Genomic DNA, 27,477 nt, shown 5'->3' with positions numbered 1-27,477 from the left:
AACGGGCTATTGGGCTTGATGGACCATTGGTCTGACCAGTAAGGCTATTCTTATGTTCTTACCCTCTCTACACGCCACAGGTGCTAACACATGCATAATGTGGGGGATAAAAGGCTTACCGCAAAATCCGCTAAAGTGTTTTGCAGTAATTTGCCTATCAACATTCTCTCTTATTCTCTCTATCTTATCGGCAAAGAAATATTTTCTGTGTTTTAAGTTTACTACTTAGTAGCTTCATTGCATGCTCCCTAGTCCTTGTGAATTGATCGCTTGTTCACTCTTTCCAAAAATGCATCTACCTCTTCCACTCCACTCAGTATTTTATTGACCTCTATCATATCTCCCCGAGCCGTCTCTTCTCCAACTGAAGAGCCCTAGCCGCTTTAGCCTTTCCTCATAGGGGAAACCGTCCCATTCCTTTAATCATTTTCATCATTCCCCCTTCTCTGTACTTTTTCTAATTCCGCTATATCTTTTTTTCAGATATGGCGACCAGAAAGTCCTATGTTAAAACCTGCTAAACCTTTTTTTTAAAATCCAATTTCCTGCGTAAACGGTTGTCTCAATATTTCAACCTGCGATTGTAATGTTCCCAATTTCATGATGATGGCTAAAAAATAAGGGAAGTTTTGCTTCTATAAAACATAAAATACAAAATTCAGGCTTAGAAAAGCTTTGCTCCCCCCCTCCCCTTTCTCCCTTCCCTTTCCTCTTCTTTGGCATATCAAAGCCTTGAAGAGGCAGGGGGTTGAGGTTCTTTTCAGAAGGAGTATCTGGGCTGCCTGGCTGGGAAGTGATGACAAGTTTGCAGGAAAACTTTTTTTTTCCAAGAGGACAGCTGGAGCAGTGAGAGCTGTGCTGTATCCAGCTGTGAGTGGGGGGGGGGGGGATGGAGGCGTGGATGGTCTATACATTTTGCACTGTCAACAGTGGCATAGTGCAAGCATCAACATTTTTAAGGAACATTTCCTTTGTCAGTGGTATATAACAATTATTACTTTAATAAAGCCGTCTTTCCAGCTAACATTTCATAGAAACTTCTCCCCAGCCAAATAGCACAAATTTAGGAGTCGTTTTACTAAACTTCAGCCTTATTTATTAACTCTTTTCCTGAAGAGATTCACCTGAAGTGGTTTACAATACATTGAATAGTAATTGGGGGGGGGGGTGCAGTGGTTAGAGCCTCAGCACCCTGAGGTTGTGGGTTCAAATCCCACACTGCTCCTTGTGACCCTGGGCAAGTCACTTAATCCCCCATCGCCCCAGGTACATTAGATAGAGTGTGACATAGTAACATAGTAGATGACGGCAGATAAAGACCGAATGGTCCATCCAGTCTGCCCAACCTGATTCAATTTAAATTTAAATTTTTTCTTCTTAGCTATTTCTGGGCAAGAATCCAAAGCTTTACCCTGCACTGTGCTTGGGTTCCAACTGCCGAAATCTCTGTTAAGACTTACTCCAGCCCATCTACACCCTCCCAGCCATTGAAGCCCTCCCCAGCCCATCCTCCACCAAACAGCCATATACAGACACAGACCGTGCAAGTCTGCCCAGTACTGGCCTTAGTTCAATATTTAATCTTCTTTTCTGATTCTAAATCCTCTGTGTTCATCCCACGCTTCTTTGAACTCAGTCACAGTTTTACTCTCCACCACCTCTCTCGGGAGCGCATTCCAGGCATCCACTACCCTCTCCGTAAAGTAGAATTTCCTAACATTGCCCCTGAATCTACCACCCCTCAACCTCAAATTATGTCCTCTGGTTTTACCATTTTCCTTTCTCTGAAAAAGATTTTGTTCTACGTTAATACCCTTCAAGTATTTGAACGTCTGAATCATATCTCCCCTGTCTCTCCTTTCCTCTAGGGTATACATATTCAGGGCTTCCAGTCTCTCCTCATACGTCTTCTGGCGCAAGCCTCCTATCATTTTCGTCGCCCTCCTCTGGACCGCCTCAAGTCTTCTTACGTCCTTCGCCAGATACGGTCTCCAAAATTGAACACAATACTCCAAGTGTGAGCCCAACAGGACAGATAGGGAAAAATGCTTGAGTGCCTGAAATCCCTACAGAGCACCCTGATAGTTTCTTTGTCTGCCTCCATTAAGCCTATGAAATGTTTTGCAATGAGACCAATATAAGATTTTAACCATTGGTTTATTTATTGTTTGTAGCATAGCGCTGGTATGATGGTCAGCTAAAGAACAGCTCTTTCCCCTGAAGAAGCCAGGCACTCTGTAGGGATTTCAAATAAGTGCTACATTACTACATGTTATACATATTTTTGCTTGAATATTGCACACAGATGGAGTAGAAGGTTTTTTTTTATCTGTGATTATATTGTGGGGAACGATAGCAGTACCATTAAATATACTAAGTCTGCTTCACCCTATGAGGTATTTTTTTTTTTTCTCCTTAAATGTAACAAATAAAAAAACCAGGCAGAGTCAATATTTGTTATTGGTCCAGTTCCACTTTGGTTTATCATCAGTGATCCAAAATGGTCAGGTGATGTCTTTCATAAAGTCTGGGACTTTTAACCCATGCGACGGGCACAAGGCTCACCCACACAGGTTAGCTTTGAACTTTTGGTAATAGTTGGCGTTTTACTTATGCTTGAATATTGTTCTTGGGTCTTGAGGGATAGAGGGGTATAGATAGGGAGCTACTGCGCAGGTCCCGGACCTGTTGGGCTGCCATGTTAGCGGACTGCTGGGCACGATGGACCTCGGGTCTGACCCAGTGGAGGCATTGCTTATGTTCTTATGATGACACTGGCTGTCTCTGGGAGTTCAGGCTTTTTCGGTGAGGGTTGATTTTTCATATTTTGATGCCTGGAACTTGCATTACAACGTATTGCAGTATTACTATTTTCAAATAAACGCTTTTTTTTGAAAAAACAAACTTTGTAGTGCTTAGTTAACGCATGTGCACATTATGAAGTTGCTGCAGGGTGCCTGAGCAGGTCCTAGTCTAAGGCAGTTTAGTAAAAGGACCCTTTTAGTTATAATGGAAATAATTGAGGTATATAGGCAGTCCCCGAGTTACAGACGCCTGACTCAAGTATGACTCATACTTAAGAACACGGTTGCGGCTTCGTTTGATTTCCCTGGGCAGTATTTCCAGTGGCACCGACTCTTACACTTCTCCCATAGCAGATTCAGGAATGATGCATGGCCACATTAAAAACAGTGTGCGAGGGAACACTGGTAGGGACAATTGGCTCTTTTGGCAGCTGGGAGCAGAGGGTAAGCAGCAAGAATCTTAAAATCTACAAGCTCTGAATTGCATACAAATCCGACTTAAGAACAGCTTTAAAAACGTAACTCATTCTTAACCTGTACTGTATTGATTTTTTTATTTATTATTTTTTTTTCAAATAGATAAAACTATGAGTAGAATGTAGTGGCCCTAGTCATTAAGCTAGTCATTAAGATGCATTGTAAGTGTTGTGCCAAAGTAGGGTTACCAGATTTTACGTCGGTAAAATCTGGACCCATCCCTAAGCCTGCTCTGCCCCCCCCCCTCCCTGCTGCCTGTCCGTTGGGCAGAAAGGCATCCGCGCAGATGCCCCCCTCCTGACGCAATTTCTTTTCAAAACCAGTATGAAGTGCCGGGTTTCGAAAAGCTATCCAGACCCCCGGGCATGTCCGGGGAAATCCAGATGTCTGGTAACCCTATGCTAAAGGCAACATGACCTGGCCTAGGTGTTTGCGTACTGTATTTTTAAATCCCCCAGACTACTGTAACTATTCCAAAGTGCGAAGGTCACTTACCCCAAGGACCCTAGTCTCCAGATCACAACCCTTTCTGGGGAGCTATGATCTCCCCCCCCCCCCCAACAACCCCTGGTGACTGGAACAGACCCAACGATGTGAAGTTCCCCAGTTCCAGGCTGGAGATTTTGGTGCACCCAGGGGGCTTGCAGCATTGATTTCAAAGGGTAGAATCGGTCACTACAAATCACAGACTATTTTGGAATGCAAGTCATGTAATCCCCCCATTGCCCCGGGTACATTAGATAGATTGTGAGCCCACTGGGACAGACAGGGAAAAATGCTTGAGTACCTAAATACATTCATGTAAACCATTCTGAGCTCCCCTGGGAGAACGGTATAGAAAATTGAATAAATAAATAAGTTTAAAAGCATGACTGTCCCCATATCACCAGCCTGGGTAATCTGGGTGGTGGTCTTTGATAATTATACAAGTAATGCTGTAAAAAATTAATAGTACACTTCTCCCTCCGTATTTGCTGTGATAGGGGGATTAACTAAACCGCAAATACAGAAAAACCGTGAATAACTTTTTCATATGTTATTCATTGTTTTCTGTTCAAAAACCATCGTGAATATGGTGAAACTGCGAATAACATGGTGGGAGACCTGGCATGTTCTGAAGGAGAGGCAAAAATCGGTGAAGAAAGAAAATCGGTGAAGAAAACACGGTGAAGAAAATCGGCGATTTTCTCTGTAAACACTTGTGAAATCAGCACTTTCTCTATGCAAGCTGATGTAATTGGAGGGGAGGAGCCAGCAAGCTAAAAACTGAATAATTGAAACTGCTGAAATCGCGAATACAGAGGGAGAAGTGTAGTAGTTCACTAAACAACTGGTATATTTTAGGGAATAAATAAGTTCCCATAGATAGATAGATAGATACAAACAAACTGTGCTGTGGGAGTATGAAAGGAGAGACGGTACAAGCACAGGCACAAAAGAAGTAAAAACAAAGAAAAACTTTATTGGTCCAATTTGTACTCGTCTGCATATAAAACTCAAGCATGCCAAATCAAATTTTGCAGGAAGAAGTACTGCCCAGAAGGGGCAAGTGCGCTCCTCATCTCTCCTGTCTTGTCTCTCCCTATACTCCTCCCCGAGAGCTCCATTCATCAGGCAAATCTCTTATCTGTACCCTTCTCTTCTCCTGCCAGCTCTAGATTGCGCCCTTTTATCTCTTGCTGCCCCATATGCCTGGAACATGATGGCAGATAAAGGCCAAATGACCCATCCAATCTGCCCAACCGTAGCATCCACTATCTCTCTTTTCTTCCCAAGAGATCCCAATTGCCTGTCCCACGCTTTCTTGAATTCAGAGTCTTTGTCTGCACCACCTCTACCTGCACCACCTCTATTCTGCGCATCTACCATGCTTTCTGTAAAAAAAAAAAAAAAAAAAAAAAGTATTTCCTTAGATTACTCCTGAGCCTATCACCTCTTAACTTCATCCTATGCCCTCTCATGTCAGAGCTTCCTTTCAAATGAAAGAGATTCGCTCGTGCGCATTTACGCCAAGCTCCATCCCTGGAACTATTCAGATCCAGAGTGATAGCCCATTTCTTTGAGAATGCATTCAACTCAAAAACCCCTCACCCTTAGCACCCTGAGAAACTCCTTAAGCCAGCCCTACGTGACCTGTTGTCTGTTAGTTTAGATTGCAAGCTCTACTGAGCAGGGACCATTTCTTAAATATGTTGTTGTAAGGTGTTGCATATGCCTATCAGCGTGTGTAGAAATGTTAAATAGTAGTAGTATCCCAAGCCTGTTCTCCAAGTCAGCAAAACCTCAATATTCGCGGGGGTTAGGGGCAGAGCCGGCCGCAAATATTGAAAAATAATTTTTAGGGCCAGATCTGACCCACCCCCTCCTGTGTCCTGGACCTTCCCCAGACCTTACCTGCTGGTCTAGCGGTGACGCAGGACAGGATCGATCGTCCTACGCTCCTGCCCTGTGCAAAGCCATCATCAAAACGGCTGCCATAGTTTCCGTTTTAGTCTCAAGAATACAATGAGAACTCAAGGCAGCCATTTTGATGACTGCTCTGCACGGGGCAGGATCGTAGGATGATCGATCCTGCATGCGTCACCGCTAGACCAGGTAAGGTCTGGGGAAGCTCCGATGCAGAGTTTTTTGTTAACCTCCCCACACACACACACACACACACACACACACTCAAATAACCGAATCCTCAGGTACTGAAACTGCAGATTCGGAAGGGGAACTGTAGTGCCAACACACTATGTAGTTTTAGAGTGACCAGACTCTATCCAATTCCGCCTCGCCCCAAAAAACATTTCAGGAGCTCCTTCCAGGGAGGATTTCAACAGGCAAAATAAATTCAAGGCTTATGTTATTAGAGACATCAAGGGTGGCCCATCCCAAAGAGATTTACGACCACAGTGAGTGAGATTGAAGGCTAGTGAGTGAGGTTTTCTAGCGGTAGATCTGGGGCATAAATTTAGAAAGATCTGTGCGGTGTGTTTCGCCTTTCAAATGAAAGGAACAACACAAAATGATTTAGCTTTCTTTTGATTTGTGATTCTTCAGTCCCATGTGAAAAGATAGATGCAAAGCACGCACAGAGAAACATAAGTTGGTAACAAACTCCCTCCATTTCCTCTTGCCAAATGCTATTGGGCCTCCAGGGAAATAGTTGGCATAAATGGTAACAGACTTGCATAATGGGGAATACATTCTGTCTGTCTGTCTGTGTCTCTGTCTCTCAGCCCCCCCTTTTCCCTCTATGGTCTAGCACCCTACTTACCCTACTCCTGGGTCCATCATCTCTCTCTTCCCTCCATGTCTTCCTTACACCCTCCCCCTCCCCCCCCCATGATCCAGCACCTTCTCTCTTCCCGCTTTATCAGTCCACCTTCACACTTGTCTTTATCGCCAGCCCATAACTCATGCTACTGCCCTTTGTCCTCCAGAGCCTTCTCTCTGCTGCATCCTTCCCCCTTTCCTCAACTTCCTGTTTTTAGCAGGGTAGGGCATATTCCAAGACTGGTAGGAGGTAGTGGCTATTATGCACTGCCAGCCACTACTGGTGATAAAGACAAGTTTGAAGGTGAATTGAGAGGTAGGGAAGAGAGGCTTGAGTGGGAAAGGAGAGATATAGATAGGGGAGCAGAATAGAGGGAGAGTGACTGGATCCATGGGGGTGAGAAAGGAAGAAGGGATGAGATGGCTGGACCACAGGAGGACACCAGCTCCTAAATGTATGAGAAGAGAGGGGTGCTCAGCATGTGAATGTCTGAGGGCAGCCGTATGCATGTGACTTGGTATTTCTACTATCAGGAATAATAAAACTTCATACAGCAACAATGTTTGCCTGGCTGGACTGGCATACCTAGTATATTTGACACCCAGGGCTGATAATTTTTTAACCCACCTTCTCTATATAAAAAATTATTTTTAGTAATAATCCACAAGTGACACAACAAGGGTGCACCTAGGAAAAGGCAGCATCTTAGTGAGCACTGCAAAATCAATACACCCATTGGGTCAGACCAGAGGTCCATCATGCCCAGCAGTCCGCTCACGCGGCAGCCCAACAGGTCCAGGACCTCTGTAGTAATCCTCTATCTATATCCCCCTCTATCTCCTTTTCTTTCAGAAAATTGTCCAATCTCTTCTTGAACCCCAGTATCGTACTCTATCCTATCCCACCCTCTGGAAGCGCATTCCAGGTGTCCACCACCTGTTGGGTGAAGAAAAATTTCCTAGCGTTTGTTTTGAATCTGTCCCCTTTCAACTTTTCCGAATGCCCTCTCGTTCTTGTAGTTTTCAAAAGTTTGAAGAATCTGTCCCGCTCCACTTTCTCTATGCCCTTCATGTTCTTGTAGGTCTCTATCATATCTCCTCTAAGTCTTCTCTTCTCCAGGGAAAAGAGCCCCAGTTTCTCCAATCTCTCAGCATATGAAAGGTTTTCCATCCCTTTTATCAGACGTGTCGCTCTCCTCTGAACCCTCTTAAATATCGCCATATCCTTCTTAAGGTATGGCGACCAATATTGGGCGCAGAACTCTAGATGCGGATGCACCATTGCTCAATACAATGGCAGGATAACTTCTTTCGTTCTGGTTGTAATACCCCTCTTGATTATATCTAGCATTCTATTCGCTCTCTTAGCGGCTGCTGTGCACTGTGCCATTGGCTTTATTGTCTCGTCCATTACCCCAAGTCCCTTTCTTGGGTACTCTCACTCAATAACATCCCTCCCATCGTTTAGCTGTACCCCGGGTTTCTGCTTCCTACATGCGATACTTTACATTTCTCTACATTGAACTTCATCTGCCATCTTGTCGCCCACTCCCCTAGTTTGTTCAGGTCCCTTTGTAAATCTTTGCAGTCCTCTTTAGTTTGAGCACCACTAAATAGTTTGTTGTCTGCAAATTTTATTATTTCGCACTTCGTCCCTGTTTCTAGATCATTTATAAATATATTGAATAACAGCGGTCTGAGCACCGACCCCTGCAGAACACCACTCGTGACCCTCCTCCAGTCTGAGTAGTGGCCCTTCACTCCTACCTTCTGTTTCGTACCCGCCAACCAATTTCTGATCCATCTCTTTCCACCCCATGGTTCTTCAGTTTCCGATGTAGGCGTTCATGGGGTACCTTGTCAAAGGCTTTTTGGAAATCTAAGTATACGATGTCTATGGGATCCCCTTTGACCATCTGTTAGTTCCTTCGAAGAAGTGCAATAAGTTCATTAGGCACGATCTCCCCTTGCAGAAACCATGTTGGCTTGTTATCAGAAGTTTATTTCTTTCAAAATGCTCATCGATACTGTCTTATCAGTGCTTCTGCCATTTTCCCCGGAACTGAGGTCAGACTCACTGGTCTGTAGTTCCTCGGGTCACCTCTTGATCCCTTTTTAAAGATGGGCATAACATTGGCTATCGTCTAATCCTCCGGGATCATGCCTGTTTTCAGGGATAGATTGCAAATTTGCTCTAGTAGTTCCGCTATTTCCTCCTTTAGTTCTTTCAGAACTCTTGGGTGGATTCCGTCCGGGCCCGGCGATATGTCAGTTTTTAATTTTTCTATCTGCCTGCGTACGTCTTCAAGGCTTACTTCCATGGATGTTAATTTTTCTGCTTGGTCTCCTTTGAAGATTTGCTCAGGTTCCGGGATGTTGGATGTGTCCTCTTTTTTGTAAATACAGATGAAAAGAACATGTTTAGTCTTTCTTCAACTTCTTTCTCCTCCTTCACTACTCCCTTCCTGTCTCAGTCATCCAGTGGTCCCACCTTCTCCCTAGCCAGCTGTTTCTCTTTAACATATTTGAAGAACGGTTTGAAATTTTTTGTTTCCCTGGCTAGCCTCTCTTCATATTCTCTTTTGGCTTTTCTAACTACAAGGTGACATTCTTTTTGATACTTCTGTGCTCTTTCCAGTTCTCCTCAGTTTTGCCCCTTTTCCATTTCCTGCACAGTCAAAGCTAACAGAAAACCGTGACCTTTTCATACTCATAGAACACAGATACACCCTCACCCAATAAGGAATAAGTAATCACAAACTAAAAATAGAAATATGTAGACAAAAGTAAACTGAACAGCCAAGATGCCAGACTCTGCAAACAATGCAATACCGCAGAAACAATGACACACATCTCCTAATACTGTGCAAAATATAAAGATAGCAGATGTGAATTTGAAAAAAACTGATGAATAACAATCATCACTTTAATATTAACAAACAGAAATAAAACAAAAAAATAAAAAATACCATTTTATTGGACTAATAAATTTTTCAATTAGCTTTCAGAGACCAAACCTCCTTCCTCAGGTTAGGACAGTATACTGCTATTAAAATTAGGTATCCTGCCGGACCTGAGTTTTGGTCTCGGAAAGTTAGTAAAAAATGTATAAAAATTACCTTATTTCCATTTTCTGTTTATAAATGTTTATCAAATACAACTACAATACTACTTTATTCTAAAGCAACAAAAAAATCTTTTTTCTACCTCTTGTCATATTTGCTTTAATCATCTTCTCTCTCTTCTTTCCATCCAGCATCTGCCCTCTCTCTGCCCCTTCCATCCACTATCCACCCTTTTTCTCCCTTCCATATGGCATTTCCCTTTTTCTATGCCCCTTCCATAAGCGGTCTATCCTATACTCCTCTCCTTTTTACATGATTCATTTCATCATCACCTGCTCTCCATTTTATCCCTCCCCCATGCTTTGGCATCTCTTTCTTCTCTTATCCTCTCTTCCTGTCCACTTCACGGTCTGGCATCTCTATCTCATTCCCTTCCATCTCCCCATACATGGGAAGTACTAATTTTGATTCCCCTAAGAAATGCAGGACTACAGTTCCCTGTATGCGATGGCGCAAAGCCTGCCTGTTGCAAGACCAGCTTTCTCTATTCTCATTCTAGAAGAGGCTTGTGAACTGGTGACATGTCAAGGATCCAGAACATAACTACAGTTCCCAGACTGGATGGCTCAGAGGATGGTGGCTGGAGGGAATGTCACAGCTTAGAGTCCAGTTCTGGATGTCTGCAAACCTCCTGATTCATTTCACTGTGTAATACAATTTTTATTCCTGGGCAAAGTGTGATTTCCTAATTGTTGATGCCTAAAAAAGTATAGAAAATGTCTTATTTTCATAAAACTTATTTTTTTACTGTATATTGAAGTTATTCAAAGATGACCATAGAAGATTTAGAAATAAGTAGATTTTTGAGATTTGCAATTATATTGCAAGTCACTTTTACAAATCGGCCCCCCAGATGTAGTCTCCCATCATATTCTCATATTTTCCTTAGTTCGAAGTCCACCTTGCTCCTCTAAATATGCTCATATGTTCTCCTTGAATGACTCAAGATGATCATCAAGGACATGGACTTTGAAAGATATCCTACAGCCCATTTTACTATAATTCTTCACTAGATTCTCAACCAACTCCACGTAGCTTTCAGCCTTGCGATTGCCCAGGAAGCACCGAACCACTGTTCCAAGCCGCTTTCTCCTTCCTAATTAGCTTCTTGGGAAACTCCTTGCACTACAGGGTCTTCTTTATCCTTGGCCTCAGATAGATTAGAGAAGATGTCTTGAAGGTACTGGAAGGCTGTCGACTCCTTATCTAGAGCTCTAACAAATTGTTTCATTAGGCCCAATCTGATGTGCAGTGGTGGCATCAGCACTCTATGGGGGTCCATAAGTGGTTCCTATTTGACATTGTTTCTCCCCACAGAGAACTTGGTCAGCTATGGCCAGTCCTGCCTTTGGTAATGTACCTTTGTGTCCCTACTGTCCCAAAGTCAGAGATAGCAGGGAAACTTGATAAAATCGCCTTGGGAGACCCAATAGGAAAGCCACCATTTTGAAATCTCTGCAAAAAGATAAATTTTAAAATATCAATATCCTGATACTTATGACTTGATTGGCCTTTGAAGACGAGATACTGAGCTAGATGGACCATTTGTCTGACCCAGTAAGGCTATTTTTATGTTCATATACAAGCAAAGTTTGAGGGGAATGATAGCCATTGTTTAAACTTTTTATGGCAGTTAAGAAAACATTTATTACCCAGGAATAAAAATACAATTTTTTTTTTTATAGATAATGTTATGGGACTTGCAACACTGATTTGAATGGGTAGAAACCGGGACTACAAATCCCTCACTTCTTTGGGATGTAAGTTTAAAACCAGGACTGACCAAAGTCTTACTCCTGGACCAGGTAACATGGCAGTTCTGCCTTAAAAATATCCACCAAAGAGGACTGGCTACCTAGGAGTCTTTTGATTTCCCATTTTTATAAAAGAACCATTTGAAAGATAGAAACATAGAAACATAGAACTAGACGGCAGATAAGGGCCAAGGCCCATCCAGTCTGCCCACCCTAATGTCCCTCCCCTACCATTGCCCTGTGAATAGATCCCTCCTCTTCCTTTGCCCTGTGAATAGATCCCACGTGACGATCCCATCTGGCCTTAAAATCAGGCACGCTGCTGGCCTCGATCACATGTAGTGGAAGACTATTCCAGCGATCAACCACCCTTTCTGTGAAAAAGAATTTCCTGGTGTCAGCTCGTAGTTTCCCTCCCCTAATTTTCCACGGATGCCCTCTTGTTGTCGTGGGACCCTTGAATAGGAAGATATCTTCCTCCGTCTCTATGCGGCCCGAGAAATACTTGAACGTCTCGATCATGTCCCCCCTCTGCGCTCCTCGAGTGAGTATAGCTGCAATTTGTTTAACCATTCCTCGTATGGGAGATCCTTGAGTCCTGAGACCATCCGAGTGGCCATTCTCTGAACCGACTCCAGTCTCAGCACATCCTTGCGATAATGCGGTCTCCAGAATTGCACACAGTATTCCAGGTGGGGCCTCACCATGGATCTATACAATGGCATAATGACTTCCGGCTTTCGGCTGACGAAGCCTCTGCGTATGCAACCTATGACTTGTCTTGCTTTGGATGAAGCTTGCTCCACTTGATTGGCAGCCTTCATGTCCTCACTGACTATCACCCCTAGGTCACATTCTGCTTCAGTTCTTGTTAGGATCTCGCCATTTAGGGTGTAAGTCTTGCATGGATTTTGGCTGCCCAGGTGCATAACTTTGCATTTTTTGGCATTGAAGCTGAGTTGCCAGGACCTAGACCAGCGCTCCAGTAGGAGTAGGTCGTGCATCATGTTGTTGGGCATTGAAACATCATCTATTGTGCATTTGCCCACTACATTACTTAGTTTGGCGTCATCGGCGAATAATGTTATTTTACCCCTAAGCCCTTCTGCCAAGACCCTTATAAAGATGTTGAATAGGATTGGGCCCAAGACCGAGCCCTGTGGCACTCCACTGATCACCTCCGTCATTTCAGAGGGTGTGCCGTTCACCACCACCCTTTGAAGCCTACCTCCAAGCCAGTTCCCAACCCATTTCGTCAATGTGTCACCTAATCCTATAGAACTCATCTTGCTCAGCAACCTGCCGTGTGGTACGTTATCAAATGCTTTGCTAAAGTCCAGGTACACGATGTCCAGGGACTCCCCAATATCTAGCTTCCCCGTCACCCAGTCAAAGAAGCTGATGAAGTTGGATTGGCACGATCTCCCTTTTGTAAATCCATGTTGACGGGGATCCCGTAGATTCTCCTCATCCAGGATCTTATCCAATTGGTGTTTTATTAGAGTTTCCATTAGTTTGCTTACTATCGATGTTAGACTCACTGGTCTGTAGTTTGCTGTCTCCATCTTGGAGCCTTTCTTGTGGAGTGGAATGACGTTAGCCGTCCTCCAGTCCGACGGAACGCTGCCTTTGCTAAGGGAGAGGTTGAAGAGCTTGGACAGTGGCTCCGCCAGGACATCACACAGCTCCCTTAGCACCCTGGGGTGTAGGTTGTCAGGCCCCATTGCCTTGTTAACCTTGAGCCTTGATAGCTCACTGTAGACACTGCTGGGCGTAAACTCAAAGTTACTGAACGGATCAACTGAGTCAACCCTTGTCTGTAGCTGAGGGCCAAGCCCCGGCGCTTCTCGGGTGAAGACTGAGCTGAAGTATTCATTTAATAGTTGGGCTTTTTCCGAATCCTTTTCCACATAGTCTCCGTCTGGTTTCCTAAGACGTACAATTCCGCCTGAGTTTTTACTTCTGTCACTGATATACCTAAAGAAGGATTTATCTCCCTTCTTGATGTTTTTTGCCAGAGACTCCTCCATGTGAAACTTAGCCTCTCTGACTGCCGTTTTGACGGCTTTTGATTTGGTCAAGTAGTCTGCTCTAGAGACCTGTTTCCCTGATTGTTTGTAAGAGATGAATGCTTTTTTCTTCTCCTTGATAAGGGCCAAGATCTCTGTAGTGAACCACTTTGGCTTATTGTTCCTTCGTTGTTTACTTACTAATTTAACATAGCGGTTTGTCGCTTCCTGTATGGTGGTTTTCAAAGTCGACCACATTTCTTCCACGCTATCGGTTTCTGCTTGTTCTTGTAGCGCCTGGTGAACAAAGTCTCCCATTTCTTTGAAGTTTGTGTCCTTGAATTTGAGGATCTTGGTCAGTGTGGTAGATTTAGTGAAACCTTTCCTAAGATTGAACCATACCATGTTGTGGTCACTGGAGGCCAATGTGTTGCCCACCGAGACCTCTGTGACACTTTCTCCATTGGTAAGTAATAGGTCCAGTATTGCCTGATCCCTTGTTGGGTCCAACACCAGTTGCTTGAGACCAGCTCCCTTCATAGCATTTAATAGCCTCCGGAAGCAGAGGTAAGTTTATCCCAATCCACATCAGGCATGTTGAAGTCACCTAACACTACTGTGTCCCCACGCAAGGTGATATTTTCTATATCACTGATTATTTCCATATCCAGGTCATCAGGTTCACAAGAACATCAGTCTTTGAAGATTCCTAGCCGCGATGGATAGGAACAGAACTCGAACACTTGCATGCTTTAGAGAAAAGACTTGTCCTGCCTGAAATAGGTCTGACATAGCATACTGCACAGTGCCAGCTGGCACTTGAGAAAGAGATTTAGGAAAAAAAATGGAGAGGGTCACCCTTGGTAGGGTTTCCTTACGTCCAGGAAAACCCGGACACGTCCTCTTCTTAGAGGACTGTCTTGACGTGTTTTTTTAATTGTGGAGTCTGTCTGGGTTTGGCAGGGCCGGCTTACAAAGAATTCAGGGGTTCTCCCAGTGGCTCTCCCCTTAACTCCTTGGCACTGCAATTCTGTTTTCTTCAGGCCGCTGGCAGCTCAGCAACTTGAGCCCGCTGCCATTGGTCTGCCCCTGAAGCCGCCTCTCTGCAGCGGCTTCCTATTCCCATGGAGGCGGGACCTGCAGAGAGGCGCTGAGCTGCCTGCGGCCTGAAGAAAATAGAATTGTAACGCCAAGGGGGGGGGAGAGCCACTGAATTCCTTGTAAGCTGGCACTGCCAAACTAGCTTCTAGGGGCGGGGTGAGGGCCGAGCCAGAGTGGGTCATGTGTCCTTTTTTTTTTTTTTTTTAAGGTCAAAATATGGTAACACTAACCCTTGGTGTTGAACTAAATAAGCTATGTAATTCATCCTGCTTGCCCAGGGTGTGCTAAAGAGGCTTTTTTATGTGACTGAAGCAGCTCTCTGTGGAGGCCCATCACTGTGGTCCCTAAGCAACCTGAGATTCATCTGATCGACCTGTGAGGGCTGGGCGTGTGCCTTTGTTTGCTGGCCTGTTGCCACTACATTGAGCCTCTGACCTCTTGACTGGTGAAACCTGCTGACCTTTTGTCACATTGTAAAGAACTGACTGGATTTAGCCTTCACCCTGAAATCTTCTCTCATCTTTATGTACTTTCCTTCACCCTCCTATGACACTTGTTTAGGAGAGGAGAAGAAGAGTTCTCTGTGGTGTTCTCTTGTCTCGCCCATCTATTTTCCTCCGTTATGGTTTTCTTATACCCTTCGTTTTTCCCCTGTTCCACCTCTCATCCTTTGCCTGATACTTTCCATTAACTCTTGGCCTGTGCCGTAGTTTCCAAGTTTCATTAAAATTTGATGTCCCACCTATCAAAGATATTTAAGCTGCTTACATTAAAATATTAGGCACCTAGGTAAACCTTAGGCCTTGCCCAACCCCCCCCAATCAACTTCCAAACTCCTTACACTAAAATATTAAAATAGAAATAAAACAAAGCAAAAAGCAAAAATCAAAATTGTGTTAAGACATAACGTGAAAGTGTGGGAAAAACCTCCTGGTTGTTCTTACCCTATATGTTCCTTTTCTTCACTACAGTATAATCTTGTTATAACGGACTTCAAGGGACCTGGAAAAAACAGTCCGTTTATATCCAGAGTTTTGGATTTTTTTAAAAAAAAACTTTATTTAGGTCAGCTTGAAACAACGTACAATCAATGAACAACAGTCACTGCACAAGCATATCAGCAACATAAATAATAAAACTCAGCAAAACATTGGTATGGCACGAAATGATTGCAAAACCAGAACACTAAAAGATGTTCTAAAGCATTATGTCGTACTGTACTGGAAAGGAAAATAATCTGTCATTTTCTTCTGGGTTGCATTTTGATACTATATCACCGGCATGCCACGCGTTTTATAGACGGAACCTGAATGTCTGTTAATAGCTGAACAAAACTACAGCTAAAAGTAGCTCTGGGGACCAAATTGGTTGTCTGTTATATCCGAAAGTCTGTTATAGACGAGGTTCCGTTACAAGCGAGTCCGTTGTAACGAGATTATAGTGTATTACTTTTTGTAGTCCTTCCCCCCCTCTGTTTTGTACATATGTTTGAATTTGTCCCCCCATTTTAGAATTGTAATCGCTTAGAAATATTTGATAAGCGCATAAATCAAATTTTAAATAAAACTTGAACTACAATATAAATAGAAAAGTGGGTAAGGAAAACCTGAAAGGGCAGGTCTCCTGGGCTCGAACTGAAGAGCTAAAGTAGCCATGAAGCTGTGCTGGAAAAGGCCCACAGTAGAATGAGTGACTGCTACGGCGATTTGTTAAGTGGGGGTTTGTTTGTTTTTTTACACAGGCCTAAGTTTATTTTAGTTGTGTTTTTTTACTCAATACCTTTCAAATTAGGGACCCCTGATGAAGGCTTGTTAACTGAAACACAGACCGTGTCGGATCCCATGGTTTGTAAAAAGGTGGTAACGCTAACCGCAGCATAAAATTGTTTTAATAAACTTAGCCTTCATCTTTTACTCGCCAGCAGTTTTTCTTTGTTTGTTCCAATTGCTTTTCACTGCAGACCCAAGTTGGATTCTGTTTTGTTTTAGTTTCCAGAAAAAAGAGGCAGATTGAGACATCCGGGTTTTACTTCTGTCGACAGAAGTAAAATCTGGATGTCTCAATCTGTCCTTTTTCTGGAGCCATATGGTAACCCTAGCTGTGGCCCTCTCCTTACTCTCATGCATTTAGGAAATAAGGACTGACATCCAAATTGTATGTTTATTTTAAATTTATTTAAAACATTTCTATAGTACCAAGCGTAGGGTTACCATATTTTTGGGCCGCAAAACCGCAGACACATGGCCCCGCCCTGTTCTGCCTTCAGTCCCGCCCCTACAAAGCCTCCTCTTGTCTTCCCCAGCCGCGTCTAGAGGGCCTGGAACATGCGTGGATGTGTGTGACATTTATGTGAACAAAATGAGCATGTTCGTAGTGGAGGCTGTAGGAGAGTCTGAGTATATAGTCTATTGTTATTTATTTTGTATGTTGCTTTGTAAACTGCTTAGATCAGGGGTGTCCAACCTTTGGCCCCGTGAAGTATTTTGTGCGGCCTCGGTCAAGGGCGATACAGTGTTTTCCTCTGCTGCCTCCAGGTATTTACCGTCTTGCCGGATCCCTCCTCTGTCTTGCTGCAGCGTTTGTTAAGCCCCAGAAACATTTTTTTTCGGCCAATGCGGCCCAGGGAAGCCAAAAGGTTGAATACCCCTGGCTTAGGTTTTAGGCAGTATATAATTTATTTTTTTTTAAAATAAATCCCATTCACCCAGATTATTCTGGGAGAAATGGTACTGGGTTATCAGGATTATTGTATATGTGTTGGGGGGGTGTTTCCAAGGGGCTTGGAAGTTAATTGTGGGGGTTGAGGTTGGGCAAGGCCTAAGGTTTACCTAGGTGCCTCATAACCTTACATCAGTCCTGCATCTATATAGAGAAGAAGAGCTGCTGGCCTATGACTAACTGGTCACCAGGTACCTTGTCACAAGGAAGTGGAGCAGATTAATGCACATGAAAGGTGACAACCCTATTTGAGACCATCCCACTATTTCGTCATCTGCAAAGGCTGATGACTTGAGAGTTGGGAGAGGAGAGATTAGGGTTACCATATTTGTGAAATCAAAAAAAGGACATATGACCCTGCCCCATCCTACCCCTGACCTCGCTCCAGACTCACCCCTGCCCCGCCCCCACCTTTCACCACTCTTGCCCCTGCCCACCCTGCCTTTCACCCATTTCCTTAGTCCCCCTTCCCATCTTCTGTATCCAGAGACACAATAAGAGTAGAAAAATAATTTTAAACAGAGGGAAGAATGTAAAAATTGGCCTAGAAGTTCCTGGTTTTCCTCTGGTTATGTGAAATTTGTGTGGACTTAAAGTACACTTGATGATTCCTTCTATCATAATAGTGATAACATGCATTTCTTCTGGCTTCATGCTGCTGGTGATCAGGCCATCCCTCAAGCCACCCTCTCACATAGGTATCTTCTGGTCTAGATGCTGATATTGTCACATGCCTTGTACCAACATTGGTGGCTTCAGTATACCACTAGATTAAGTTTCTTCTTGGTAGCATAATTGCAGTGATTTGATGTCACTTGATGCAATCTTCTCCCCTCTAAGTACTAGCCATTACTGGGGGTTAAAAGATTTCTTCTTTTTAAAAAAAAAAAAAAGAAAAGAAAACACATGATCTGCCCCATTCCACCCATCCCATCCCGGGCCCGCTCCCACAAGAACCTCATATCTCCTTCAATGAGCTCAGGGCAGCGTCTGGGGCAACCTCCATGCATGCGCATGCAAGGGATGTCTTCACAATGTCTGCACATGCGCAGAGACCGGTTCATAGACGGTGGAGTGCAAGACGTCAGCGCGCTGACAATCCAGCGCCGATAATTCGGCGCAAGACAGAAGCACGCAGGGGAAAAAGTAATTTTCAAAGAGCTCCAACGGGGGGTTTGGGGTGGCAACCATCCCCCCACTTTATTGGTTAGTGTTCATGCTGCTGTTGGAGGAGGTTCGGGGGTTGGAAACCTCCATTATAGCGAAAACGTAACTTTTCTGATTTTGGGGGGGAAAGTTCCATTTTCTCTATAATGTGGGTGGTTTCTCCCCCCACACCCCCCTGCAACGGCAGCACGAACACTGATCAATAAAGTGGAGGGGTTGCCACCCCAAACCCCCAGTTGGAGCTCTTTAAAAATTATTTTTTCCCCCGTGCGCTTCTGTCTTCTGACGAATTGTCGGCGCGCTGGCGTCTGGCGTGCGATTATCCTGTCACCGCAGAGACCCTCCAGGCACGGCCCTGAGCTCCACACAGGCATCTATTAAATAAACTGAGTGCCCTCAGTATGTGCCCCAAAGTGAGGGACTGGGTCAGGAACTGGTTGAGTGGAAGGTGACAGAGGGAAATGGTCAATAGAGATCGCTCTGAGGAAAGGGATGTTATTAGTGGTGTGCCTCAAGGTTCCGTTCTTGAGCCTGTTCTTTTTAACATTTTTGTAAGCGATATTGCTAAAGAGCTGTCAGGTAAGATTTGCCTCTTTGCAGATGATACCAAAATCTGCAATAAAGTAGACACCCCTGATGGTGTGAATAACACGAGGAAGGACCTAATGAAGCTTGAAGAATGGTCTGAAATCTTGCAGCTCAAATTTAATGCTAAGACATGCAAGGTCATGCATTTGGGCTGCAAAGATCTGAGGGAAACAGTACAGTTTAGGGGCTGAAGAACTTTTGTACATGAAAGAGGTACAGGACTTGGGTGTGAATTTTTGTACACGAAAGAGGTACAGGACTTGGGTGTGAATTTTTGTACACGAAAGAGGTACAGGACTTGGGTGTGAATTTTTGTACACGAAAGAGGTACAGGACTTGGGTGTGAATTTTTGTACACGAAAGAGGTACAGGACTTGGGTGTGAATTTTTGTACATGAAAGAGGTACAAGACTTGGGTATGATATTATGAGATGATCTTAAGGTAGCCAAACAGGTTGAAAAGGCGATGGTGAAAGCTAAAAGAATACAAGTGTGCATAAGGAGAGGAATGGCCAATAGGAAAAAGGAGATATTGATGTCTCTGTATAAGACTGGTGAGACCTCATTTAGAATATTGTGTACAATTCTGGAGACCGCACCTTCAAAAAGATATAAACGGAGGAAGGCTACTAAAATGTTTGGTCTTCATCATATGTTGTATGGGGATAGACTTAAAGATCTCAATATGTATACTTTGGAGGAAAGTTGGGAATGGGGAGATTCTACGTTTAAATACCTACATGGCATAAATGCACATGAGGGCAAGTCTCTTTCTGAAAGGAAGCTCCAGAATGAATGGGCATAGTATGAATTAAGAGATGATAGGCTCAGAAGTAATCTAAGGAAATACCTTTTTACAGAAAGCGTGGTAAATGCATGGAATAGTCTCCTAGTAGTGTATGAGACAAAGACACTGGATGGGCCATTTGGTCTTTTTCTGCCATCATGTTTCCTATGTTTCTATGAGGGTGGGGGACTAAAGTACCCGGGGTGAAATGTGAAGTGCAAAAAGTTTGGGGGACGAACATTCCAGGGGGCAAAACCTCTGGATATTTCAGTCTGCTGGGGAAGAGGGTGTCTAGGCCAGGGATCTCAATGTCCCTCCTTGAGGGCTGCAATCCAGTTGGGTTTTCAGGATTTCCCCAATGAATATGCATTGAAAGCAGTGCATGCACATTGGGGAAATCCTGAAAACCCGACTGGATTGCGGCCCTCAAGGCTATACCAGACAGCTTGAGTCCTTTAAGTTTTCTTGGCTTAGGTTTATCCAAGTTCAATCCTTGAGGATGGCAAACAAACCAGGTTTTTCAGGCTATCCCTAATGAATATGTATTTCCTGAACAATCCAGCACACTAATTTCAGGGTTCAAAAACACAATATAGCTCAATTATGTTCTATGCAGTGGTTCCCAACCCTGTCCTGGAGGACCCCCCAGGCCAGTTGTGCTTAATGAATATGCATATGAGAGATCTGCATATAATGGAGGTGCCAGGCATGCAAATCTACAGTGGACTGGACTTTAATTTTAACATCGAACAGTCATGGGCTGTATCTCAACTTGACAGCTCCATTTGAACAGTCATGGATAAGAATGGACGTTTTGCTACAGGAAGATTAGTGATCAGTATGCTGAGTGGTGGTTAAGAACATTACAATCAATAAATTGGTCCATGTGATGGAGAGAACTGATTGAGGAATTAAGGGAAGGATTAATTGTTGGATTGGTGTGGGTTTGGGTCTCCTATTTATGTCTAAAGTATTTATTACTTAGGGTTTTATAATGTGACAAGATTTTGGACTTTACTGTTATGTTAAAATAAAAATATATTGTTTATAATTGATTTTTCTATTGGAATGTATGTATGGGATATAGCTCTCTGGTTAGAGTTTTCATGAATATGCATGAGAGAAATTTGCATACTCGCTACATCCACTGTATGCAAATCTGTTTCATACATATTCATTAGGGATATCCTGAAAGCCTGGTCTGCTTGCATTCCTTGAGGGCTGAACTTGGACAAGCCTGGCTTAGCTGCTTGTCACCTGTTATGGAGTTATGAAGGACCCTTCCCCCCAGCTCATCAGTGACCCCTATTCTGTCTCTTCTTGTTTTCACAGTTAAAGAGCTGCTGATCCTGAAACGCGACGAGGGGGATGGGCACAAAACTAACCAGAGGAGGCCATCAGAGGCAGAGAGCAGCAGCACCTCTCCTGGTTCACCTGAGTTCATTCCGCAGGAGGACAGCAAGAACATCATCCCTGTTTACTGTTCCATCTTGGCAGCCGTTGTGGTGGGGCTTCTCGCTTATGTGGCTTTCAAATGGTATGCTTTCCACCAGGGCTGGTACTAGACATGATGGGGCCCAGGGCAGATGCTAGGGTGGGGACCTCAAACCTTGCTTGCAGACTGTCCCTCTTTCAAGTTCAGGCAACTATGGAGGCCCATGTCAGTTGCCCTGTTTCTCCACCCCTGATGAAGACCCTGTTTGCTACTCGCCTGGTCTCTCATCTCCTTCTATAACCAGACTGAAATGAGCTAAGTTTTAGATTGTGGGAGGGGTAAGGTGGAATGGGAGGAGCTGTAGGAGAGTGAAAAGTTTTTTGCTTGACACCACTGCTTTGTCTTGGCCTCTCCTCTCCATCTGTTTCTGCTCCGTCTCTTCTCCTATATTCAGTAAATAATAATGACGAGAAGCAAGTCCTTACTGAGTAATGGTACTGTACACTTCTGCTTTTCAGACAGTACCAAGTTTGGCATTATAACATGGTCATTCTCTTAAAAAGTGCTGTCATTGTTCTAGATCAAGGGTGCCCAAATGGTCGATCGTAAAGGCGTTGCCTTTGCGATCTTGTTCTTCCTGCCTCCCCGAGCCAGGACCAGGCGCATACAAGCACCGTCCCAACAAGCCTTCATCTCCAGAGAGGAAGTTCTGGGCCAGCCAATCGCTGCCTGGCTGGCCTGGAACTTCCTCTCTGACGTCAGAATTGACATTAGTGAGAGGAATGCTTGTGGGCCCAGCATTTGTACGTGCCAGGTCTGACTCGGGGAAGCAGGGAGAAATCGGTGTGGTGGCTTGGGGGAGGCAGGGGAGAGAAAAAGACAGAAATGAAGAGGGGGGCAGGGGGAGAGAGAAAGAAAGAGAGACAAAGAAAGAAATATTGGATTTACAGAAGAAGGAAGTGCAACTAGAGACTCATGAAATCATCAGACAAAATGATTTTATTTTCAATTTAGTGATCAAAATGTGTCTGTTTTGAGAATTTATACCTGCTTGTCTATATTTTGCACATTTTACTAAACCACGATAGTGGTTTTTAGCACAGGGATCCTATGAGCGTCAGGAGCTGCGAGGGGCATTCAGCGCAGCTCCCTGCGCTGAAAAAAATTCAGTGTTCCCGCTAAGCTGCGCTGGCGTGCGCTGGCGCACAAAATATTAGGTCGCAGCGCACAAGTTTCTCGTCACAGCGCAGGACCGGCAAGATTGACTCATTTGAACTTCTGCAAGATCAGCATCGGAAGCGTGCGCTGGGCCGGAGAGATCTTGGGGAGCCTCCGACAGTGGCTTTCTCCCCTCTCTGCAGCTCTCCTTTACTTCCCAGCGCAGCGATTCACGAAGGCAGCCTCGGGGCTTTTGCTGAGTCGCGGCTGCCTCTGATGATGCAACTTCCTCTTTCCTCAGAGGCGGCGCGACCCAACAAAGGACCCGAGGCTGCCTTCGTGAATCGCTGCGCTGGGAAGTAAGAAGAGCTGCTGGGAGGGGAGAAAACCACTATCAGTCTGGGAAGCTGCTGGGCAGGGGAAAAAAGGGACAGCTGCTACTGGAAAGGGAGAAGGAGAGATGCTTCTGGGAGGGGAGGAGGGAAAGGAATCTGGGAAGCTGCTGGGCCAGGAAAAAAAAGGGACAGCTGCTACTGGAGAGGGAGAAGGAGAAGGAGAGATGCATCTGGGAGGGGAGGAGGGAAAGGAATCTGGGAAGCTGCTGGGCCAGGAAAAAAAAGGACAGCTGCTACTGGAGAGGGAGAAGAAGGAGAGATGCTTCTGGGAGGGGAGGAGGGAAAGGAATCTGGGAAGCTGCTGGGCAAGGAAAAAAAGGGACAGCTGCTACTGGATAAGGAGAAGAAGGAGAGATGCTTCTGGGAGGGGAGGAGGGAAAGGAATCTGGGAAGCTGCTGGGCTAGGAAAAAAAGGGACAGCTGCTACTGGGGAGGGAGAAGGAGACGGAGAGATGCTTCTGGGAGGGGAGGAGGGAAAGGAATCTGGGAAGCTGCTGGGCAAGGAAAAAAAAGGGACAGCTGCTACTAGAGAGGGAGACGGAGAGATGCTGCTGGGAGGGGAGGAAGGGAAGAGAGTTACTGCTGGACAGGAGGCTGGGAGAAAGAAAGAAAGGGGGCAGGCAGGGAAACAGAAGGAAAGAAGAGAAACAGAAAAAAAGAAAGAAAGGTCAGGGAGAGGGGAAGAAAAAGTTGGGGGAGGGAATGAGGTGTGGAGGAGAGAAAGCATACAGGCTGATAGAAGGGAAGAAAGATTGGATGCACAGTCAGAAGAAGAAAGTGCAACCAGAAATCACCAGACAAGGTAGGAAAAATGATTTTATTTTAAATTTAGCAAAGTGGAGGCAGTATTACCACAGTTTTCAAAGGAATTTGCCCAAATAACTTAATAGTTAACTGGGTAAATTCCCAGAGATGAAAACTTCCCTTCACTTACTATGCACAGTTCTGAATTTATATCTGCTGTCTATTTTACAATATGGTCCCCTTTTACTAAACCGCAATAGTGGTTTTTAGCGCAGGGAGCCTATGAGCGTCAAGAGCAGTGCTGGGCATTCAGCGCAGCTCCCTGCGCTAAAAACTGCTATTGTGGTTTAATAAAAAGGATGGAGGGTATATTTGTCTATTTTTGTATGCTATAAAAACCAAATACAGAGAGAGACTGAGAGCTGTTGACGAAGAGCTACGTGTGTGTCTTTCTTCCATTCCAGCCAGAATATCAGCTTTGTGTTCAGCCAAACAGGCCCAGGTTTCGCACTGAATAAAGTATTTTATAATTTTTATAATTTTTATTTCATAATAAAGTAATTATAAAATACTTTCTTTGTGTTTATTTGATTCCTATTCAAGAGAATTACTTTATATATAGTCAATATAGGCAGAGAGTTAAATTTTTTAACATTTTCTAATGGTGGTGTGCCTCGTGATTTTTTTCATGAAACAAGTGTGCCTTTGCCCAAAAAAGGTTGAAAAACACTGGTCTAGAAATTGAAAGCATCAAACGTATTGTCTTCTGGACTGTTTTTAATTTACAGTTTACACATATGGATGTAACAGACATTATCCCAGGACAAGCAGGCAGCATATTCTTTACGCATGGGTGACGTCACCGACGGAGCCCACGGTACGGACCTTTTTACTAGAAAGTTCTAGTTGGCCGCACCGCGCGTGCGCCTTCCCGCCCGACGGAGGAGAGCGTGGTCCCCAGTTTCTTCGTTTCCGCGGAGCGAAGAAGACGTGCGTTTTTCAACTCCGATTGAAATCCTCTTTTTGCCTTCCCGCTCGCGTTCTTTTTTCGTTTTATTTACCTTCGGGTTCTTTTTTCTTTCATTTCAAAAAAAAAAAAAAAAAAATTATTTCTTTTTGTTTCGTTTTTTGTCCTTGCCCCGGCGGGGCCTGTTGTCACGATCCAGGCCTCGGGGTTTGATTTTGCGGAGGCCGTGTTTCCATTCATGCCCCCGCAGCCCGGTTTTAAGAAGTGCCAGCGGTGTGCACGCCCGATCTCCCTCACTGACCCACACAATTGGTGTTTACAGTGCTTGGGACCGGAGCATCGGGCGGACTCGTGCACCCGCTGTGCCACTCTTAAAAAACGCACGTTGAAGAATCGCCAAATCCAGCAAAGTCTGCTGTTCGGCACCGGCCCGACTATGGACTCGACTTCTTCAACTGCGGCACCATCGAAGTCGGCACCGACCACCTCGACACCGCTTGACATTACATCGGCGCCACCGGCGCCAGGTAAGCCGGCTAAGAAGCCTTCCACCCTTGAGCGCCCTCCCACCTCGGTGGCGACACCGGCTCTTTCGGCTCCACGCCGAACTAAAAAGCGCTCCGCTCCGATATCGGTGAGTGCCTCGGCATCGGCCTCCTCATCGCCGGAGCGTAGAGCGGCACCCATGGAACCAAAGCAGAAAAAAGTGGTTCCGGTGCCACCCCTGGATGACCGCATTGCGGCCATCCTCCAGGATAAGTTGCAGGAACAACTCCAACAGCAACTTAAACAGCTCTTGCCCTCTATCCTGGCACCGCTGCTTTCGGTACCAGACCGGCCCGAGCCCCACACCGTCCAACCGGTATCCACGCCATCGGTACCTATGGACCCCTCCATGCCCATTCTCTCGGCACCGCATATCCATGCCCATGCCGAGGCCGTCGCTCTGACGACATCCGATCCTCCTCGGGACCGAGCGGAACACCGGTCTTCCCGCGAACCTGACCGGCACCGTTCTTCCCGGGACCGAGACAGACACAGGTCTTCATCCCCCGGTACCGTCTCGGTACGCTCAGGCAAGTCTCGGTCTAAAGCTCATCATACCGAGCCTTCCACTCCAGTCTCTCGGCACACACACACCGATGTCAGAGACCCGGACCTCTGGGAAGAATCTCCCCTCGGTACCGAGGAGGATGCATCGTCGTCGGACGAAGAGCCCTCGGCCCCCGATACCACATCTAAACCTGAGCAATCTTCTTTTTCAAAATTCCTCAGGGAATTATCGGGGGCCTTATCTTTGCCTCTGGAATCTGACTCCAAGAAGTCACAAGCTTTCCTGGAGGCATTAGATTTCGACCAACCTCCTAAGGAGTTCCTGAAGTTACCCGTGCATGACATCCTACGGGAAACTTTTTATAAAAATTGGGAAAATCCATTAACTGTCCCTGGGGCACCCCGTAAACTGGATAGCCTTTACAGGGTTATTCCAATCCCGGGATTTGATAAACCCCAGCTGCCCCATGAATCTCTCCTAGTTGAGTCCACTTTAAAAAAGACTCAAGGCTCCAGTGTATATGCCTCTACCCCTCCTGGCAGGGAGGGCAAAACTATGGACAAGTTTGGCAAGCGGCTCTACCAGAATGCCATGCTTGCCAACAGAGCAAACAATTACTCTTTCCACTTTTCATTCTACCTGAAACATCTGGTAATGCAACTCTCCGCCATGCAAAAGTACATGCCGGAGCACAAGGTTCCACTATTCCAGCAGCACATCTCCAGCCTGCTTCAACTTAGAAAATTTATGGTGCGCTCCATCTATGATTCCTTTGAGCTCACCTCTCGTGCATCTGCCATCGCTGTGGCCATGCGCCGACTGGCCTGGCTCAGGGTCTCTGATCTGGATGTCAACCATCAGGACCGACTAGCCAACGCCCCATGTATGGGTGACGAATTGTTCGGAGAGTCTCTGGATACCACCACACAAAAACTCTCCGCCCATGAGACCAGATGGGATACTCTCATTAAACCAAAGAAGAAGGCCCCTCCTGCTCGGCCTTACAAACCACAGTCTTCATACCAGCGCAGATTCTCCGCTAGGCCGCTTAACCCACCTTCACAGCAACCTAGGCGGGCTCGCCAACACCAACACAACCAGGCTCGTGCACAGTCTAATCAGCCTGCCAAGCCTCTTCCTCCTGCCAAACCTTCTCAGCCCTTTTGACTCCTCTTTCCAGGGCTTAGCCAGTCTTCCACCCTCATTGCCTCTCCCTCAACCAATCGGAGGCAGGCTCCACATTTTTCTCAGCCGTTGGGAGGTCATCACATCAGACCAGTGGGTCCTCAACATCATCCGCCACGGCTACTCTCTCAACTTCCAGACTCTTCCACCAGACAATCCTCCCGTAGAGTCTGCTTCTCTTTCAACTCAAACCCCCCTCCTCCTGAGGGAGGTCCAATCCCTCCTTCTCCTCAATGCCATCGAAGAAGTACCTCTGGAACAAAGGGGCCGGGGATTCTACTCCCGTTACTTTCTAGTCCCAAAAAAGACAGGAGACCTACGTCCCATTCTCGATCTCAGGGACCTCAACAAATGTCTTGTCAAGGAGAAGTTCAGAATGCTCTCCCTTGCCACGCTTTACCCTCATCTCTCTCAGAACGACTGGCTATGTTCCCTGGACCTCAAAGAGGCCTACACTCACATACCAATCAATCCAGCCTCACGTCGCTACCTAAGATTCCAGGTGCACCATCGCCATTATCAGTACAAAGTGCTACCATTTGGCCTCGCTTCATCACCCAGGGTGTTCACCAAATGCCTCATTGTGGCGGCGGCCTTCCTCAGGTCTCACAACCTCCAGGTGTTTCCCTACTTGGACGATTGGTTGGTGAAAGCACCTACGTCTCCACTTGTGCTACAAGCCACTCATCATACCATCTCTCTCCTCCACCTCCTGGGGTTCGAGATCAACTACCCCAAGTCGCATCTG

General features: G+C 45.3%; 1 protein-coding gene across 1 annotated transcript in view; it reads left to right on the top strand.

The window, feature by feature from the left end:
* LOC117354406 (tumor necrosis factor receptor superfamily member 16-like) overlaps positions 1-27,477 on the top strand; it is a 173,090-nt gene that overhangs the window by 116,232 nt on the left and 29,381 nt on the right. The window contains exon 4 of the mRNA XM_033931891.1: positions 21,124-21,328. Coding sequence (XP_033787782.1) covers positions 21,124-21,328 — 205 coding nt within the window. The remainder of the gene's footprint in view (positions 1-21,123; positions 21,329-27,477) is intronic.

This window comes from Geotrypetes seraphini, chromosome 2, assembly GCF_902459505.1.
Source record: "Geotrypetes seraphini chromosome 2, aGeoSer1.1, whole genome shotgun sequence".
NCBI classification, from domain to species: domain Eukaryota; kingdom Metazoa; phylum Chordata; class Amphibia; order Gymnophiona; family Dermophiidae; genus Geotrypetes; species Geotrypetes seraphini.
Note: the sequence above shows the minus strand (reverse complement) of the source record. Positions and strands in the feature narration are given on the sequence as shown.